The 18,967-nt window shown below is 46.3% G+C and overlaps 1 protein-coding gene across 5 annotated transcripts; it reads left to right on the top strand.

Moving 5' to 3' along the window:
* The first annotated feature begins 106 nt into the window (after nt 1-106).
* Nucleotides 107-18,531, top strand: LOC117346703 (HAUS augmin-like complex subunit 3). 5 transcript variants are annotated; one of them, XM_033916703.1, is made up of 5 exons: nt 107-154; nt 13,363-14,288; nt 15,026-15,468; nt 15,585-15,801; nt 18,112-18,528. In XM_033916703.1, the coding sequence occupies exons 1-5, from the start codon at nt 139-141 to the stop codon at nt 18,337-18,339; spliced, it is 1,830 nt and encodes a 609-aa protein (XP_033772594.1). In that variant the 5' UTR covers nt 107-138; the 3' UTR covers nt 18,340-18,528. The 5 variants fall into 5 exon arrangements, with proteins under 5 accessions (XP_033772594.1, XP_033772598.1, XP_033772596.1 ...); XM_033916705.1 differs by lacking the exon at nt 107-154 and adding an exon at nt 12,321-12,455 and having other exon boundaries at nt 18,112-18,527; XM_033916704.1 differs by lacking the exon at nt 107-154 and adding an exon at nt 12,450-12,476.
* Nucleotides 18,532-18,967: the final 436 nt, after the last annotated feature.

Below are 18,967 nucleotides of genomic sequence, written 5' to 3'. Positions count from 1 at the left end.
CCACTCATTTAAAGCCTGCCTAGTAAAGTTACACACTGACACCTTTCAAATGCATTTTTTTTAACCCTCTCTGCCCCTGTTCTTCTCCCTTCAAAAGAACGGAAGAGCTGGCAGAGGGGCACTGACTTTTTCCACGAGATGTTTCCTCTCCCAGGTACGCACCGGATAAAACTGCCTGCGCACAGAGGCTCCCCAGAAGCAGCAACGGTAGCAGCGTGTTCATCCTGGCGGCAGGGGGGTCCCCTCTCCGATCCCTGCCACCCGCAGCGGCCTTCACCCCGGGATCCCTTGTGCCGCCAGTAGGCACCAGCTGGAGCTTTATCCCAAACCACGGGTACAGGCGATTCCACTGCTAGGACAGGCAGTGCAGGCAGACACTGATTGCTTTTGGCAAAGCTGACTTCCCAGATCCGGGCACAAATTCCAGTTTGCTACCTGGATTCTTTGAGCTAATGAAATATCGTGTGTAATAATAGCCAATAGTTTCAACACATCCTGGTACGTCCCTCTCACTCTCATGAGTGGCCCAACAGGTACCATTGATAGGGAATTTCAGAGTATGAAGGAGGGATGAGGAGTGGATAAGTGTTATTTGTCTACAGGTAGCAATGGAATGACTTAAAGAGGTGAGGCCTAAGCGAAGTCCTGGCAGATCAGAAAGTTTATTGATTAAGCTCTGGAATGCGTTGCCAGAGGATGTGGTAAGAGCAGATAGCGTAGCTGGTTTTAAGAAAGGTTTGGACAAGTTCCTGGAGGAAAAGTCTATAGTCTGTTATTGAGAAAGACACTGCTTGCCCTGGATCGGTAGCATGGAATATTGCTACACCTTGGGTTTTGGCCAGGTACTAGTGACCTGGGATTGGCCACCATGAGAACAGGCTACTGGGCTTGATGGACCATGGGTCTGACCCAGTAAGGCGATTCTTATGTTCTTAGTTCAGCTCCGGAATGCGTTGCCAGAGGTTGTGGTAAGAGTGGATAGCGTAGCTGGTTGTAAGAAAGGTTTGGACAAGTTCCTGGAGGAAAAGTCCATAGTCTGTTATTGAGAAAGACACTGCTTGCCCTGGATCGGTAGCATGGAATATTGCTACACCTTGGGTTTTGGCCAGGTACTAGTGACCTGGGATTGGCCACCATGAGAACAGGCTACTGGGCTTGATGGACCATGGGTCTGACCCAGTAGGGCGATTCTTATGTTCTTACTGAGCAAGGATTGTCTCTATAAAGTTTAGCAGTGGTTCTTACACCTGTCCTGGGGGAACCCTCCGCTAGTCAGGTTTTTAAGATATCCCTAATGAATATGCCCGAGGCAGATTTGCATGCCTGTTGTCTCTATTATATGCAAATTCACCTCATGCATATTAATAAGGGATACCTTGAAAACCCGACTGGCAGGGGATTCCCCCAAGACAGGTGTAAGAACCGCCGTTTTAATGTACAGCGCGGCGTAGATTAATAAATCATTTTTAAAGGCGTGGAAGAACGGCGCCAATGTGCATGTGCGCTTCCGATTTTGTTTCAGCTACACTTACTAGCACAACTCTTGTGTGTGTGCGCCGGGCGCGTTCTTCCCCCATGCCTTCCGTTTAAAAGCGCGCCTAAAATTGGAAGGTCGATTGCTTTGAGCTTTGGTTAGCTAGGGCTTCTGCGCCGTTGTCACGTTGCAGGGTTTGCGCCGATGGCTTTAGGGCCAGAGCTTTGAGCATCGGCCTTTGGGTCAGTAGGAGTCTAGCCATAGCGGGTCCTCACATACTTGCAGAGTTATCTGGGTTCTGGCGCTGAGGAGGAAACTCTGGAAACCTTGCCTAAACTTAAGCGCCGGAAGACACTGCTCTAGGGCAGTGTTTCTCAACCCGGTCTTGGAATACCCCCTTGCCAGTCAGGTTTTCTGCATAAATTTGATTTGCTTCCATTATATGCAAATTTCTTTCATGCATATTCATTGTGGATATCCTAAAAACCTGACTGGCAAGGGGGTACTCCAGGACCGGGTTGAAAACACTGCTCCAAGGTGTACAGATTGAGATCTGTCCCCATATGCCTTATGACAGGGATCTCAAAGTCCCTCCTTGAGGGCTGCAATCCAGTCAGGTTTTCAGGATTTCCCCAATGAATATGCATTGAAAGCAGTGCATGCACATAGATCTCATGCAGATTCATTGGGAAAATCCCGAAAACCTGACTGGATTCGGCCCTCGAGGAGGAAGTTTGAGATCCCTAGGCTTGATGGACCTTCAGTCTGTCCCTGTACGGCAGGGGTTTCAAAGTCCCTCCTTGAGGGCCGCAATCCAGTCGGGTTTTCAGGATTTCCCCAATGAATATGCATTGAAAGCAGTGCATGCACATAGATCTCATGCAGATTCATTGGGGAAATCCTAAAAACCCGACTGGATTGCGGCCCTCGAGGAGGAAGTTTGAGATCCCTAGGCTTGATGGACCTTCAGTCTGTCCCTGTACGGCAGGGGTTTCAAAGTCCCTCCTTGAGGGCCGCAATCCAGTCGGGTTTTCAGGATTTCCCCAATGAATATGCATTGAAAGCAGTGCATGCACATAGATCTCATGCATATTCATTGGGAAAATCCCGAAAACCTGACTGGATTCGGCCCTCGAGGAGAGACTTTGGAGACCCCTGCCCTAAGGAACTAAAATTCAGGGATCTCAGAGTCCCTCCTTGAGGGCCGCAATCCAGTCGGGTTTTCAGGATTTCCTCAATGAATATACCTTGAAAGCTGTGCATGCACATAGATCTCATGTATATTCATTGGGGAAATCCTGAAAACCCGACTGGATTGCGGCCCTCAAGGAGGGACTTTGACACCCCTGCCTTATGATGAAGACCACCAACCATTTTCGTAGCCTTCCTCTGCACTGACTCTGTTTATATCTTTTTGAAGGTGGGGTCTCCAGAACTGTACACAATATTCTAAATGAGGTCTCACCAGAGTCTTATACAGGGGCATCAATACCTCCCTTTTTTTTCTTGTGAGCCATCCTCTCCCTGTGTTCCAAGCATCCTTCTGGCTTTCGCTGTCGCCTTTTCAAATGCATGAACTTCATTTTTTTAGCATTACATTTTAGGTTCCGAACTTGGCAGCTTTCTTCAAGCTTCGCCAGGTCCTTCCTCACGTTATCCACATCTTCAGGGGCATGGTAAAGGGGATGGAACTCCTCTCGTATGAGGAAAGACTGAAAAGGTTAGGGCTCTTCAGCTTGGAAAAGAGACGGCTGAGGGGAGATAGGATTGAAGCGTACAAAATCCTGAGTGGAGTAGAACGGGGACAAGTGGATCGATTTTTCACTCCGTCAAAAATGACAAAGACTAGGGGACACTCGATGAAGTTACAGGGAAATACTTTTAAAACCAATAGGAAGAAATTTTTTTTCACTCATAAAATAGTTAAGTTCTGTAACGCGTTGCCAGAGTTCGTGGTAAGAGGGTATAGTGTAGCTGGTTTAAGAAAGGTTTGGACAAATTCCTGGAGGAAAAGTCCATAGTCTGTTATTTAGAAAGACATGGGGGGAAGCCCTGGATCGGTAGCATGGAATATTGCTATACCTTGGGTTTTGACCGGGTACTAGTGACCTGAATTGTCCACCGTGCTACTGGGCTTGAGGACCATTGGTCTGACCCAGTAAGGCTATTCTTATGTTTTTATGCTCAGACATAATCCTGCTGAATTTGTGATAACATAATATCGTGACTCTGTATCTCCCTCCACTTGACGTATGTCTCCTTTTAAAATGTTCCTTTTATTATGTCTGGAAAGTCGTGAGCCGCCCTTGGACGAAGGCGGATTAAAAATGTTTTAAATAAATATATTTATTAGATGGCCTGTGTGGAACTGTGCCACCGGTGAACAGTATAAAAAGGACCTTTTTTTTCCATAACATCTGCACAACCACCTCCATTGTTCTAGAGCCTAGCCAAACTGGTTTTGTAACGAGCTGAGGGACCTTGAGAAACGGGTCCTTCGACACGAGGGAAATGGCGCTTTGTAAGGGGGAGGGCTTTGATACACTGCCCTTCTGGGCTTCCAATCAAAGCATACAGATGCACATTTTGTACCTGTGGCGATGAGATGACATAACATAACACAATGCTTTTAAACCGCGTAACCAGAAGTTCAATGCAGTTAGCAAAAGATTAACAATAAAATAACATATGAAATGCCTTAAGCTAGTTAGCCAGGTAGTTCTAAAGTGTTTGTAGGAACAGGCTTTACGTAACAGCTGCCTGAAATGCTAATGTACGATGCAAGTATTTCTTACTTTTACCACCTTGAAATGGTGGAAAAATAAACAGGGCATGGGATTTATCCAAAGGCACACAGAGCTGCAACGGGTATCAAACCGAGCTCTCCTGTTTACTTATGTTCAGCCTTTCAGGTTATCCTTACATGTATGTTTTAAATTATGCTGCGTGTTTATGCTTATCTTTTTACAATCATATATATGTTCATTTATGATGTTTTGAATTATGTTTTATTTTGTTTTTTAACATGGTCCCTTAGACTCTTCATAAAGGTACGTTCGCCAAAACTGCCAGGGCCGAGTCTTGTGACATATTCTCCAATAAAGTGATTTTTTTTGAACTAGACAGTCTTGGCTGAACGTCTGGCATTCTTGTCCTCACGGCTCCTCGTTGTGTGATTCTGGAAAATGCCATAATGAAGACCTTTTTTTTGGCAGGGGGAAAAAAAAAAGTTATGGATTAGTATTCAAAGCTAGCGAGACAGCGCAGAGAAGGGTGACAGAAATGATGAAAGGGCTGGAAGGAGATGAGTCTCTTCCAATTGAAAGGAAACTCTGGAATGAGAGGGAATTGCCTTCCAGCCTGCTGGCGACAGATCCCGTCCAGTGCTCAGGACTCGGGGATCTCCCGTATGAGGAATAAATAAATTGCAGCTCTACACACTAGAGGAACGCAGGGAGAGGGGAGACATGATCGAGACGTTCAAATACCTCACGCGGCGTATCGAGGTGGGGGAGGATATCTTCTTTTTCAAGGAACCCACGACAACACGAGGGCATCCGTGGAAAATCAGGGGAGGGAAATTGCATAGCGACACCAGGAAATACTTCTTCACCAAGAGGATGGTGGATCGATGGAACGGTCTTCCGATACAGGTAATTGAGGCCAGCAGCGTGCCTGATTTTAAGACTAAATGGGATCAATATGTGGGATCTCTTCACAGAGAGAGGTAGGGGAGGGTCATTGGTGTGGGCAGACTGGATGGGCCTTGGCCCTTATCTGCCGTCACTTTCTATGTTTCTATGTTACCTTCAATTCAGGAAATCAGTAGAGATACATTTATTCTCACTGCGATCCAAGGCCCGAACTCTACATTAACTGATCCTCGATGCTACTGTTATGAATCCTTATTAGTCTTGAACACAGGGATCTGGAATGGCCGAGCTGTGCCCCCACCCCCCGCACCCTCTCATTCCGGAGTTTCCTTTCAATGGAAAGAGACATCCCCTTCAGCATTTCTGTCGCCCTTCTCTGTCATTGGCGCATCAGGTCGCAGGATTGGATTATAGGCAACCGTAAGCAGTGCTCAAGTTCCCGGGGAAGGAGGGGGGAGGGGGACTTTCCTCCGAAACAGAGCCCCGTCGAACTCAAAACACCACGCAGTCATTGGAATATCATTTTTTTTTTTTAATTCTTTATTCATTTTAAAACTTTCATCAAGTGTACAAAAATTTATAATAAATAAACATAAATCTAAGCACTTGTGCATCTTATCATTATATCTTATAATTGTAAATATAACCCTCCCACCCTCGAATCCCTCTACTTATTATATTTTCATATAATGGAAACCCACCCACCCCCCACCCAACCCTAAATCTTACATAATTAATAGAAAAATATTAGAAAAATGGCATCAATCATGACAAAAGGACATTAATGGCTCCCAAATTTTAATAAAATTTCCATTCTGTACCACTATTGATCTTTCTATTCTATATATGTGACATACTGAATTCCACCAAAACTTAAAATTAAGCCTACTATGATCTTTCCAGTTATTAGTAATATGTTGAATGGCTACTCCGGTCAAAATCAATAAAAGTTTGTTATTACACATTGATATCGGACTCTTTTTTCTTATAGACATACCAAAATGCACAGTATCATAAGATAACGCTACATGGTTTTCCAATAAACAATTTACTTGATCCCAGATTGAGTTCCAAAAGGCTAAGATATGGGGACAATAGAACAAGAGATGATCCAAAGTCCCTACATCCAGATTTCAATGCCAGCATCTATTAGACAAGGTACTATTTAACTTCTGTAATCTAACTGGGGTCCAAAAAGCTCTATGTAACAAAAAAAACCAAGTTTGTTTCATAGACGTTGGTTGACATTGTACATCTCATTCTCCAAGACCAAATTTGTGGCCATTGAGATGCTGAAATCTGATGCTTAATCTCAATGCTCCAAATATCCCTCAGACCATTTTTAGGCTTTTTTTTAACCAAATTACTAATAGCTGGATTGGAATATCATTTTGATATAAGTGCTGTGCCTCAGTTTAAAAATTTTCCAGCTAATTTTGATGACTTTTGCCACATTGATAGAATCGGAACAGCGTGATCATTTGAGATTGAACGCCGAATGACTACATTTAGGGGTCCTTTTGCATTTAGCATGTGCTCATCTATAGCGTGTGCTAAATCAGTTAACACGCCTTAGTAAAAGGAGCCCTTAGTGTAGGACTGTAGCGGTTGAAAAACGTTCTTATTTTTAACTTCGTTCACATTTGAGTATTTTGGACACTCATCTCTTATTAGGGAGTATTTATATACAAAGTAGGGAAATACGACCATGTCACACCTCTCCTGAAAGAAGCCCACTGGCTTCCCATTTCACATCGTATCACCCACAAAACCATCCTATTGGTTTTTAAAATTCAACTTCTTTTCTCGATAAGTTCCTTATTCCCCTGCGTCCTTCACGAACTCTCAGATCATCTGATCAGAACTTACTCTTCATTCCTTCTGTAAAGGAATTTTTCGATACTAGGAAAACAAACTTTCCAGTGGTAGCCCCAACCCTATGGAATGCTTTACCATCTCACCTCCGTCATGAAAAATCTATCGATAAATTTAAGACTAACCTAAAAACGTTTCTATTTCAAGACGCATTCAATCGCGCTTGAATTTCTCTTCTGGAGTCGGTTCAGAGAATGGCCACCCGGATGGTCTCGGGACTCATAGATCTCCCGTACGAAGAACGGTTAGACAAACTGCAGCTATACTCGCTCGAGGAGCGCAGAGAGAGGGGGGACATGATCGAGACGTTCAAGTATCTCACGGGCCGCATTGAAGCGGAGGAAGATATCTTCTTTTTCAAGGGACCCACGGCAACAAGAGGGCATCCGTGGAAAATCAGAGGCGGGAAACTACGAGGTGACACCAGGAAATTCTTTTTCACTGAAAGGGTGGTTGATCGCTGGAATAGTCTTCCACTGCAGGTGATTGAGGCCAGCAGCGTGCCTGATTTTAAGGCCAAATGGGATCGACACGTGGGATCTATTCACTAGGCAAAGGTAGGGGAGGGTCATTAGGGTGGGCAGACTAGATGGGCCGTGGCCCTTATCTGCCGTCTATTTCTATGTTTCTATGTTTCTTAAACCCACCAATCGCTTTCAAGAAGCAATCCTATCCCTAATGTTTTATCCTCTTTCTGTCCATTTCCTTTCTACCCCCCTTTTTTTTCCTTATCTCTAATAATGTAACTTTTCCCCACTCCTCCCTTTCAATCATCACTTTCAAGTCCGTCTTGTCGATGTCCTTAATGTCCGCCTCCCCTTCTTTTTTTTTTTCCATAGACATTTCTTTTAACTACTATTTTTTTTAATCTCTATTTTAGTATTTTATTGTAAACCAGCTACATACTCGTTGATGGTCAGTATATTACAAATCAATAAACTTGAAACTTGATAAGAACATAAGAATTGCCGCTGCTGGGTCAGACCAGTGGTCCAGCAGTCCGCTCACGCGGCGGCCCTCTGGTCAAAGACCAGCGCTCCAACTGAGACTAGCCCTACCAGCGCGCGCTCTTGCTCACCAGGATCGTGTCTAACGTAGTCTTGAATCCCTGGAGGGTCTTTTCCCCTACGACAGAAGAGCGTTCCAGTTTTCTACCACTCTCTGGGACGTTTCACAAGTAAATACCCCATTGGGTTTACTAATCGCCAGCTCCAGTTTACTGGGTCAGACCAATAGAAACATAGAATATGACGGCAGAAAAGGGCTCTCGGCCCAACAAGTCTGCCCACTCAAATAACCCTCCCCCCTAAGTTCTTCTTTGAAGTGAACCCACGTGTTGATCCCATTTGTTCTTAAAGTCAGTCACGTTATTGGCCTCAACAACCTGAAGTGGAAGATCATTCCAACGGTCAACCACCCTTTCGGTGAAGAACTACTTCCTAGTGTCACTATGGAATTTCCCGCCCCTGATTTTTAGCGGATGCCCTCTTGTCGCCGTAGGGCCTGTAAGGAAGAAGATGTCTTCTTCCACCTCAATACGGCCAGTAACGTATTTGAACGTCTCTATCATGTCACCCCTCTCTCTGTGTTCCTCGAGAGAGTAAAGGTGCAACTTACCTAGTCGTTTTTCATAAGGGACATCCTTGAGCCCTGAGACCATCTTGGTGGCCAATCGCTGAACCAATTCCATTCTTAGCACATCCTTCCGATAGTGTGGCCTCCAAAATTGAATACAGTATTCCAGATGTGGTCTCACCATGGACCTGTACAGCAGCATTACCACCTCGGGCTTTCAGCTGACAAAGCTTCTCCAAATGCAGCCCAGCATTTGTCTAGCCTTGGATGAGGCTTTCTCTACTTGATTGGCTGCCTTCATATCTTCACTAATGATTACTCCCAGGTCCCGTTCTGGTTAAGGTCTCACCATTCAGGGTGTATGTTCTGCATGGGTTTCTGCTGCCAAGGTGAATAACCTTACACTTCTTGGCATTAAAATTCAGCTGCCAAATAGTAGACCAGTGCTCCAGAAAAAGTAAGTCCTGTGTCATATCGTCGGGCATGGTATCTCCGCCCACTATGTTGCACAGTTTAGCATCATCGGCAAATAATGCAATTTTACCCCAAAGTCCATCAAGCCCAGTAGCCCGTTCTCACGGTGGCCAATCCAGGACACTAGTACCTGGCCAAAACCCCAGGTGCACTGTCCCCATTCGTGAGTTGTGAATATTGAGGGCCCTCATTTCACAACAATTTTCAGTATTTCAATCGCTCCATTTTCCTATTCAGACTTTAGGAAGGAATTCTTAGTTATTTGTATTTTTGACATTTTTTCCCCCTTTTTTGGGTTTATTTGTTTGAAAACCAATACTAGGAACCCCTCCCCCTCCGTCTCCTTGAGCAGTCCTATAAGCCATTGCTGGAGTGCCTTCGCTGGCTGCGGCTTATTACCTGGGTTATTTCGCCTGTGATGAAACTCACCTTCGATCTGATTGGTCTGTTTCATTATATAGAAACATAGAAGCATGATGGCAGATAAATGCCAAATGGCCCATCCAGAGCATTCACTATCTCCTCCTCTCCCAATTGGCTAAGGCTCTTAACATTTGCATCTCTTCTTCCTATTGGCTAAGACTCTTTACACCTGCATTGTGAGGTCATAGAGCTTTATGGTTATAGAAACAGAAACATGATGGCAGATAAAGGCCAAATGGCCCATCCAGTCTGCCCATCCGCAGTAACCATTATCTCTTTCTCTCTCCGAGAGATTCCACGTGCCTATCCCAGGCCCTCTTGAATTCAGACACAGCCTCTGTCTCCACCACCTCTTCCGGGAGACTGTTCCACACATCTACCACCCTTTCTTTAAAAAAGTATTTCCTTAGATTACTCCAGAGCCTATCACCTAAGAACATAAGAAATCCCTTCACCGGATCAGATCTTAGGTCCATCTAGACCGGCGACCCGCGCACGCGGAGGCTAAGCTAGATGTTCCTGATGAATACCTTGTTTACCCGTATCCCTCAATGTGATTCGCAAGAAGGTGTGCATCCAACTTGCCCTTGAATCCTGGAATGATGGTCTCCGACACAACCTCCTCCGATAGAGCATTCCAAGCGTCCACCACTCGCTGTGTGAAACAGAACTTCCTGACATTTGTCCTGGGCCTGTCGCCCCTCAGTTTCAGTCCATGACCTCTTGTCCGTGTTGTCACATTTGACAATGTGAATAACGATGTTTCTTGCTCTATTTTGTCAAATCCTTTTAGTATTTTAGAAGTCTCTATCATATCCCCTCTTAACCATCCTAAGCCCTCTCATTCCAGAGCTTCCTCTCAAATGAAAGAGACTCGCCTCATGCACATTGATGCCACGTAGGTATTTAAACATCTCTATCATATCTCCTTTCTCCTGCCTTTCTTCCAAAATATGCACAATGAGGTCTTTAAGTCTGTCCCCATACGCCTTATAATGAAGACCACTGACCATTTTAGTTACCTTCCTCTGGACCGACTCCATCCTGTTTATATCTTTTAAAAGGTGCAATCTCCAGAATTGTACACAATATTAGGGACAATTCTGGATCACTATGGGATGGGGCATGTGAAGACATAGAGGAGATCCTGGATGAGGGGGAAGGAAGAGACAGGAAGGGCGATGCTGGTAAGGGAAAGAGACAGCGTAGATACTGGATGGTGGAGATACTGGATGGTGGAGCAGATGCTAGCTGGCAGGAGGAGAAAGCTGCCTTGGGATGCTGGACAGCAGTGCGAGAGAGGAAACAGTCCATGAAAAACTTGGGGATAAGAGAAAGGAAGGTCAGAGTTTGAAAAGAAAGAGATGGAAAACCTACAGGTAGATACAGTAAAGAGAGATTGAAGATTGGATAATATGCACTAAAATAATCGTATCTTTATTTTGGACATTCTGAAAACATGACTGGGAGTATGTTAATTTGGTTTTATATCCAGTCCTTCCAGGAGAGCTCAGAACGGGTTAGAAGTTTATCCCGGACTAGAGTATCTAGCTAGCTCCATATCATAAGGAACAGGTTAGCCCGGTCTAGTTTTTCCCCCCGTTGCATGCTGGGACTTGTAGTTCTGATTGGTCCAAGGATGACCCTGAGGCAGGGGTCTCCAAAGTCCCTCCTCGAGGGCCGAATCCAGTCAGGTTTTCGGGATTTCCCCAATGAATATGCATTGAAAGCAGTACATGCACATAGATCTCACGCATATTCATTGGGAAAATCCCGAAAACCTGACTGGATTCGGCCCTCGAGGAGGGACTAAAATTCAGGGATCTCAAAGACCCTCCTTGAGGGCCGCAATCCAGTCAGGTTTTCAGGATTTCCCCAATGAATATGCATTGAAAACAGTGCATGCACATAGATCTCATGCATATTCATTGGGAAAATCCTGAAAATCTGACTGGATTGCGGCCCTCAAGGAGGCACTTTGAGACCCCTGAACTAAATTTCCCCAATGAATATGTATGAGATCTATTAGCATATAATGAAAGCAGTGCATGCAAATAGATCTCATGCATATTCATTGGGGAAATCCTGAAAACCCGACTGGATTGCGGCCCTCGAGGACCGACATTGGACACCCCTGCACTAAAACAAGGGTGTCAAAGTCCCTCCTGCTTTCATTGTATGCTAATAGATCTCCTGCATATTCATTGGGGAAATCCTGAAAACCCGACTGGATTGCGGCCCTCGAGGAGGAAGTTTGACACCCCTGCACTAAAATCAGTGCCACAGCCATAGATCTCATGCAATTTGCGATGCACAAGGATGGTGCTGTCAGAAATCCGGGACTAGCCTAAAATCTCCTCCTCCAGAACTGGGTAACTTGGCACATTTAAAAAACCTGACTGGCTAGGTGTGACCATGACCTGGGTAAAGAACCTGGCACTGCCCCAGTCTAAAGCACTCCCTCCGCAAAGGGATTTCCTGTAGTCTCTCTTCATCAAAATAATGGAAGCTTGCCAGTTCTGTTTTGATTGTGTGGGATTTCAGGTTTCAGGTTTATTTAAAATATGATAATATTGCCTTTATTACTTGTAGGGCAGGGATGTCAAAGTCTCTCCTCGAGGGCCGCAATCCAGTCGGGTTTTCAGGATTTCCCCAATGAATATGCATGAGATCTATTTGCATGCACTGCTTTCATTGTTAATAGATCTCCTGCATATTCATTGGGGAAATCCTGAAAACCCAACTGGATTGCGGCCTCCAGGAGGGACTTTGACACTCCTGCCCTAACCCCTCCCATCAACTGGTGCTAAGGTAGCTAAGCCAATGTAACTGCTCATTAGGTAAAAACCCAACACATGACTCCCCACCTACACCTGTTGCTGAGATGTTGGCTGGTAAAGGTGTTAACGGGCATCCCACCCCCCCTTTTCCTTATAGCCTGGGTCTTCAAGAGAGTGGAAAGACTTTGTGAAGCACTGAAGGTATAGAGGATGGGAGAATGGGTAATTAATGGCTGTGGGTGGGTAGCTCTATGAGAGAGAAGAGGGTTAGATATCGTGGCTTGAGAATATGAGATCTGGTGTGATGGAGGAGAGAGAAGGAGGTAGACTTCATGTGTCGTTGAGGGTGCGAGATCCGGGGTGGTGGGTGAGAGAAGAAGAGTTTGCTGAAGATGCTGTGGTTGTGGAATGGCAGATAACTTTGAGTAAGAGAAGGAACAGAAGAAAGACTTCAAGGGAGATGTTGAGGGGTGAGATTTGGGTGGTGGGTGAGAAGAGTAGTGGAGCTCATGGGTTACTGAGTGCACTGGAGATATGAGATCTGGGGTTTTCATAAATGCTAAGTTACCCCACTTCCATGTTGGAGACTTCTTGGCCAGCCCTGGTTTTGAACTTGCATCCCAAAGCATTGTGGAATTTGTAGTGCCTGGTCTTGTCCATTGAAATCGGTGCTACAAGTCCTTTAATGCATCAGGATGGGGTGGTCATAAATCTAGGAATCTCCAGCCTGGAAACTGGGTAATTTGGGCAGCTCTGGTGGGTGAGAAGGTCCATACATCATGGGTTGATGAGGATACTGGAGGTATGAGATCTGGGGTGGCCGATATCCTAGTAGGAAGGGACAGCAAGGAGAAGACTTCTTTGGAAAGCTGGAAGTACTGAGGATGTCTCTATTGGCTGACATTGCTGGCATTTTGAGGTATTAAGAACTGGGCTTATTGCAACTTATGCATCATGAAGGAAGGCGCTTACTCGTTTTTTCAATTTGTACTTCTTAAGTAAGTCACTTTTTCTCTCTCTGCCCCGACCCAATCCTGTGTTCTGCCACCTTGTGCCCTTCCTCCTTCATCCATGGTATAACCTTTGACCTTTATTCACTTCTTCCCAGAATGCACCATGTTGCCCAGGCGGCATTCCAAGGGGTTCCTATTGGATGTGGTCAGCAGGGGAACAGCATTCGTGGAGACCATTCAGCAGATTGGCTATCCCAAGGCGGGCGCCCTGAGTGGGCAGGATTTTGACTGGATGTTTGAATGCGTGGAAGCGGAGCGTTTCCTGGAGTGGTTCTGCCACAGCGTGGACGAGGGGAACTTGCTGGACACGCAGCACAAAGAGGAGTATGAGGCCCTGCTGGAAAGCAGACATCCTATTCTGGAAGGGCCAGCGCTGGAGGAAGTCCTGCGTACCTGCCAAGAGCCACTAAGGCTGAGGGGCCTACAGCCATTAGAAGAGGATGAAAAGCCACTGGGGACCCTGGAGGAAGAGCTGCAGCAGTTCCGTGCCACCCGAAACCTTTTGCTGAGGAACCGAAACAAGCTGCAGGTCCAGGTGTCTGCGCTGAAGCACAAACAATGCCGGCTGAGTACTGAGGAGGAGCTGGTTATCAGGGGCCTGAGAGAGGTCATGTGGACCCTGGAAGAAGAGGGAATGAGGCTGGATGCAGCTCTCCTGCAGTGCCAGCAGGAAGTACGCCTGCTGGCACAGCACTGTTACTGTGAGGGAGAAGAGGCAGATGGAGGCTCTGTTCTTCTACTGACCTCTGGTCTGGCGCTGGACCTGTACATGCAACTGGAGCAGAATTGTGCAACGGAGATGGTGCAGCAAGCCAGGGCAAGACTGCGCTGGCCGTCAGAGGGCACGGAGACTCCGGTGAGGGAAGTGCTGGATGTCAGCCACACCCACAAGAGAGAAGCCTTGGGGGAGGAGCTTTATCGGCTACGGCTGTGCCATGTCGGTGGGCAATGGCAGCGCCTCTCCCTGCAGGTGGAGTTGCAGAGCACCCAGGCTGGACTGCAGTGGGCTGAGAGAGAGAAGGTACGATTCAGCCTCATATGACAGACCTTAACTTGAGTGCTTGGGTACTGCAGAACAGAAGTAGAGTGCAAAGCTCAGGCTGTGTTATTCGTTGATGACCCAAAGATACTAATACTAAGATAGTCATCTTAGTATTAGAACCAGGTGGGGAGTAATAAGAGTGGGTGCCTTTGATAGGGGGAGGAAGACTGGCGACAACTTTACTGGGACACGTGGTTGGCCAATCCAGGTCACTAGTACCTGACCAAAACTCAAGGAGTAGCAATAGTCCATGCTACCGATCCGGGGCAAGCAGTGGCTTCCCCCGTGTCTTCCTCAATAACAGACTATGGACTTTTCCTCCAGGAACTTGTCCAAACCAGTTCTGTTTTGATTGTGTGGGATTTCAGGTTTCAGGTTTATTTAAAATTTGATAATATCGCCTTTATTACTTCTAGGCGATGTACATCATAAAAACATAACCATTGTGTTGTAGCTTAAAATTTAAACCAACTCAGACAAAGACTAACTTGATACAGAAGGAAAAAAAAAAAAGGAAAAAAACCCCAAAACATAGGGGTCCTTTTACTAAAGCAGTTAGCATCCCTTAGTTAAAGGACCCCATAGACTCTGTACTTCAGAATTTAGGCTCTCGTCCTTTAAAATAAAAGAAGGGAAAACGAGTCGAACAGAGATTTAAATCCCAAAAGCATCTTTGTGTAAGAAAGTTTTTTAAGGAACGCTTGAATAACCCTTAGGTGCTGCCCGGCACGGAGGATCCCAGCGGCCAAGTCTCGTGGCTGTCGACGCAGCTGCCGGCGCTTGAACGGGATCTAGAAAGCCTGAAAGGAGAGAGGCTATCGCGCCTGCTCCGGGACCAGGCCTACTGCTTTTCCCTCCCCATCCTGCAGGGAGACCTGGACAGGGAGGACTTGTGGCTGCAGTACGTCTCCTCTCTGCAGGAGCGGGTGACGGCCAGGCTCCTGCATCAGTGGTCCCGGCAAGAGATCCTCGGTCTGGCCCTGCAGCTGGAGTGGAGGGACCACCGCCTCGCGGCCGGGCTTCTGGAAGAGCTTCAGCGGACGCTGCACAGCCACAAGGGGGCATTGCAGAGCAGACTCGCCTCCTACGGGGACCCCAAACTTTCCAGGAGGCAGGGACCCAAGGTCCGCATTGCACCCCAAGACCATACAGCAATGAAGTAAGTCTTTTTTTTTTCTTCCTGTAATTTCTGTGCTGCCTCTCGCTCCTGCCTCTCATGCTATTCCCCCCCCCCCCCCCCCCCACACACACACACACTTCCTCCCTGTTTCTCAGGCTCTGGGAGATGCTGGATGACCCCCCTGATCAGAAACAGCTGTTTCAGAAGTACGACAGCCTTTGTCTGCGAGGCGTGTGGCTGAGCGTGGAAGTGATGTCCCTTCAGGAGAAGCTCAGAGAGGGTGTCCCACAGCTCCCGGCTCTGGAGAGGGACTTCGAGGCCTTCTACAGTCTGATGTACGGAGACTCGAAGCGGCTGATGCTTAGCGCACAGGTATGGATTGCTTTCTCCTATCACTACCACCAGGGCCTATGCTAGGAAGGGGAGCCCCTGAAGCTTGCTTGCTATCTGTCCCTTTTTCAACTTCAGGGACAGGCTTGGCATTCTCAGTGACAGGGCAATGGCCCCATTTGCCTACCCCTAATCAAGGCCTGGCTACCACCTCCCAAAAGTCAGTCCCTGACCATTGCAGAAGTTCCCAGCCCAGGGGTGCAAGAGTTGAGATTCGGCCTCCCCCAGGGTGTAGTGGCACAGCCCCTGACTGAGAACTGAAGTGGGGGTGTACAGTAGAGGCTGTGAGATACCCCAGAGTATGAAGTTCACAGTTCGCTGTGGAATAGCTTAGCTCCAGACTGAGGTTAGGGGCAGGATAGGGGTTCGTGAGCTTAATTCTGAAAACACTAAATTCTTCTTTGCTTCATCTCGTCTATGTGAGGCTTGGTCGAGTGAGGGTGTGATGAGGTTTCAGGGCATTGTAAAGTCTGTTTAAAAGGCCAAAATGGGAGGCCACAAGATCTAAGGCTTTCTTCTATATGTCTCCTTTGGTTGTGAAATCAATTTCCTAACCGTTTACATTTTAGAGTCTAATTTTAAAGCCTTCGATTCTTCTTCTTCTTATTATTATTTTCAGCAAGCTTTTGGTGAGTGAAGCCTTCAAATTGACCACTTTATTTCTTTTTAAGCAATTCTTAGGTGCTGATGGGGGCCTCATCTTGGAGACACTGATTTTTTTGCTGTTTCTTGAGTTATAAATATCTTGTATGATTGTTTGGTGTGTTTTGGGGTTGTTGTTTTTTTTTTTTTAGATCTGTCCTTTATTGCAGTGGTTCTCACCCTGTCTTGGAGGACTACCAGCCAGTCGGGTTTTCGAGATAGCCTTAATGAATATGGATGAGAGAGATTTGCATATAATGCAGATTTGCATGACTGCCATCTCTTTCATGCATATTCATTAGGGCTATTCTGAAAACCTGACTGGCTGATGATGGTCCTCCAGGACAGGGTTGGAAACCGCTGCTTTATTGTATGGAGTTTATTCTTTTAAATTTGATTAATTTATAATCTGCTTTGCAAGTATCTTCAGCTCTCGTGAACATATTCTAATTACATTATCCCACTTTGTGTGTTTGTGGGAGGGGGGTGTAAAGAGGAGCTGTGGGATATTCTAACCCAGTGGTTCCCAAACCTGTCCTGGGGGACCCCCAGCCAGTCAGGTTTTCAAGATATCCTTAATGAATATGCATGAGAGAGATTTGCATACCTGTCACTTCCATTATATGCAAATCTCTCTCATGCATATTCGTTAGGGATATCTTGAAAACCTGGCTGGCTGGGGGTCCCCCAGACAGGTTTGGGAACCACTGTTCTAACCCTTAACCAGGTGTGTCAGAAGTCCCTCCTCGAGGGCCGCAATCCAGTCGGGTTTTCAGGATTTCCCTAATGAATATGCATGAGATCGATTAGCGTACAAATAGATCTCATGCATATTCATTGGGGAAAGCCTGAAAACCCGACTGGATTGCGGCCCTCGAGGAGGGACTTTGACATCCCTGCCCTAAACTGACAATCTGAAGTGGGCATTGGCAAGGGCATGGAGAAAAGCACTGGTCCTGTCTTGTTGGTTTCCCAGCCTCAGACTTGGGTTCATGGCAGGATGTGGGGCTCGTAAGCTGTACACCAGGGATCTCAAAGTCCCTCCTTGAGGGCCGCAATCCAGTCAGGTTTTCAGGATTTCCCCAATGAATATGCATTGAAAGCCGTGCATGCACATAGATCTCATGCATATTCATTGGGGAAATCCTGAAAACCCAACTGGATTGCGGCCCTCAAGGAGGGACTTTGAGACCCCTGCTGTACAATGACCTAGATTCTATGAGCGAAGGGGGTCATGTGAAGTGGGGCATCGAGGCTCGGGCTGAGGTTTTAAAGATGTGTGGGCCAGGCTTATTATTAAGTTTCATTAAAATTTGATTGGATTGCCTGTCGTGTTTTACTAAGCGAAATATAATTTAAAAAAAAAAAAAATCGTTCAAATTAAAAATCTATTAACAGTACATAACATGAACAATACAAACAGATATACAAAACAGACTGGTACGAAGGGGTAGCGATGTCCGTTTCAATAAAAAGCTTTTCAAGTTGCTTTTAAAACACGCTAGATTATGGTATTAAGGGGTGGTCATCCTAAACGGTGAGGCTTGAGATGGGTGGGCAGGGGGAACATCTATGCTTCTAGAACAGGAGAGAACAGAGGAATGTTCTGTAAGTCCCTGTGTCTAATTCCAAAAATTCTTGCTGTGACAGGAGGTGTCCGAGGCCATGGAAGAGCTGGGCGCCGCAGTCTCGCAGCTCAATCAGTCCATGCTCGGTATCCTGGCTGACCGGAAAGGGAAGAACCGCTCGCTGCTGGAGCCCCACCGCCGAGAAGAACGCAATCTCTACGCCCTCTTCTTCCGGGACCCTGACCGGCTGAGGGAGGAGGTAGAAGCCCTGGAGCAGAGGGCCCGCGAATTCGCTGAAGTGCTGGATTAGGTAGAACTCCTCACAATTTCCAATGATGGCGCTATAATAAACAAGAGCACTCGAAATATGTTTTTTTTTTCATTTGCGCACGCGATTTGTCTCTTGAGCCTGGCCTGGGTCAACTTTTTGAGCTCTCCCTCGTGTAAATGAGTAGGGATCTAGTGAGACTTGAATAGTCTGGAACAGGGTTGTCGAGCGTCGATCCTTGAGGGCCGCAATCCAGCTGGGGTTTTCAGGATTTCCCCAATGAATTTGCACCGAGATCTATTTGCATGCATGTAAATAGATTTTGTGCGTATTCATGTAGGAAGTCCTGAAAACCCGACGGCCATGGTCTAGAAAAGTGGTTCTTAAACTTGTTCTGGGGGACCCCCAGCCAGTCAGGTCAGCCCTTAACCAATTTATTTAGCCAGCCAAATAGGACTGGTATCTATCTTTTGACCTGTTTAATTGGTTTAGGCTTCATATCTGCATTTAACTGGTTAAGTGTTGACCAACTGCACATACTTAGACGTTGAATACTGGTACCTAATACAGGGCTAAGCATTGAATATCCAGGTGCATAATTTAATCAATCAGGACAACATGAAAAGACGTAAGAAGACTTGAGGCGGTCCAGAGGAGGGCGACGAAAATG

Source organism: Geotrypetes seraphini, chromosome 12, assembly GCF_902459505.1.
Source record: "Geotrypetes seraphini chromosome 12, aGeoSer1.1, whole genome shotgun sequence".
NCBI lineage: Eukaryota > Metazoa > Chordata > Amphibia > Gymnophiona > Dermophiidae > Geotrypetes > Geotrypetes seraphini.
Note: the sequence above shows the minus strand (reverse complement) of the source record. Positions and strands in the feature narration are given on the sequence as shown.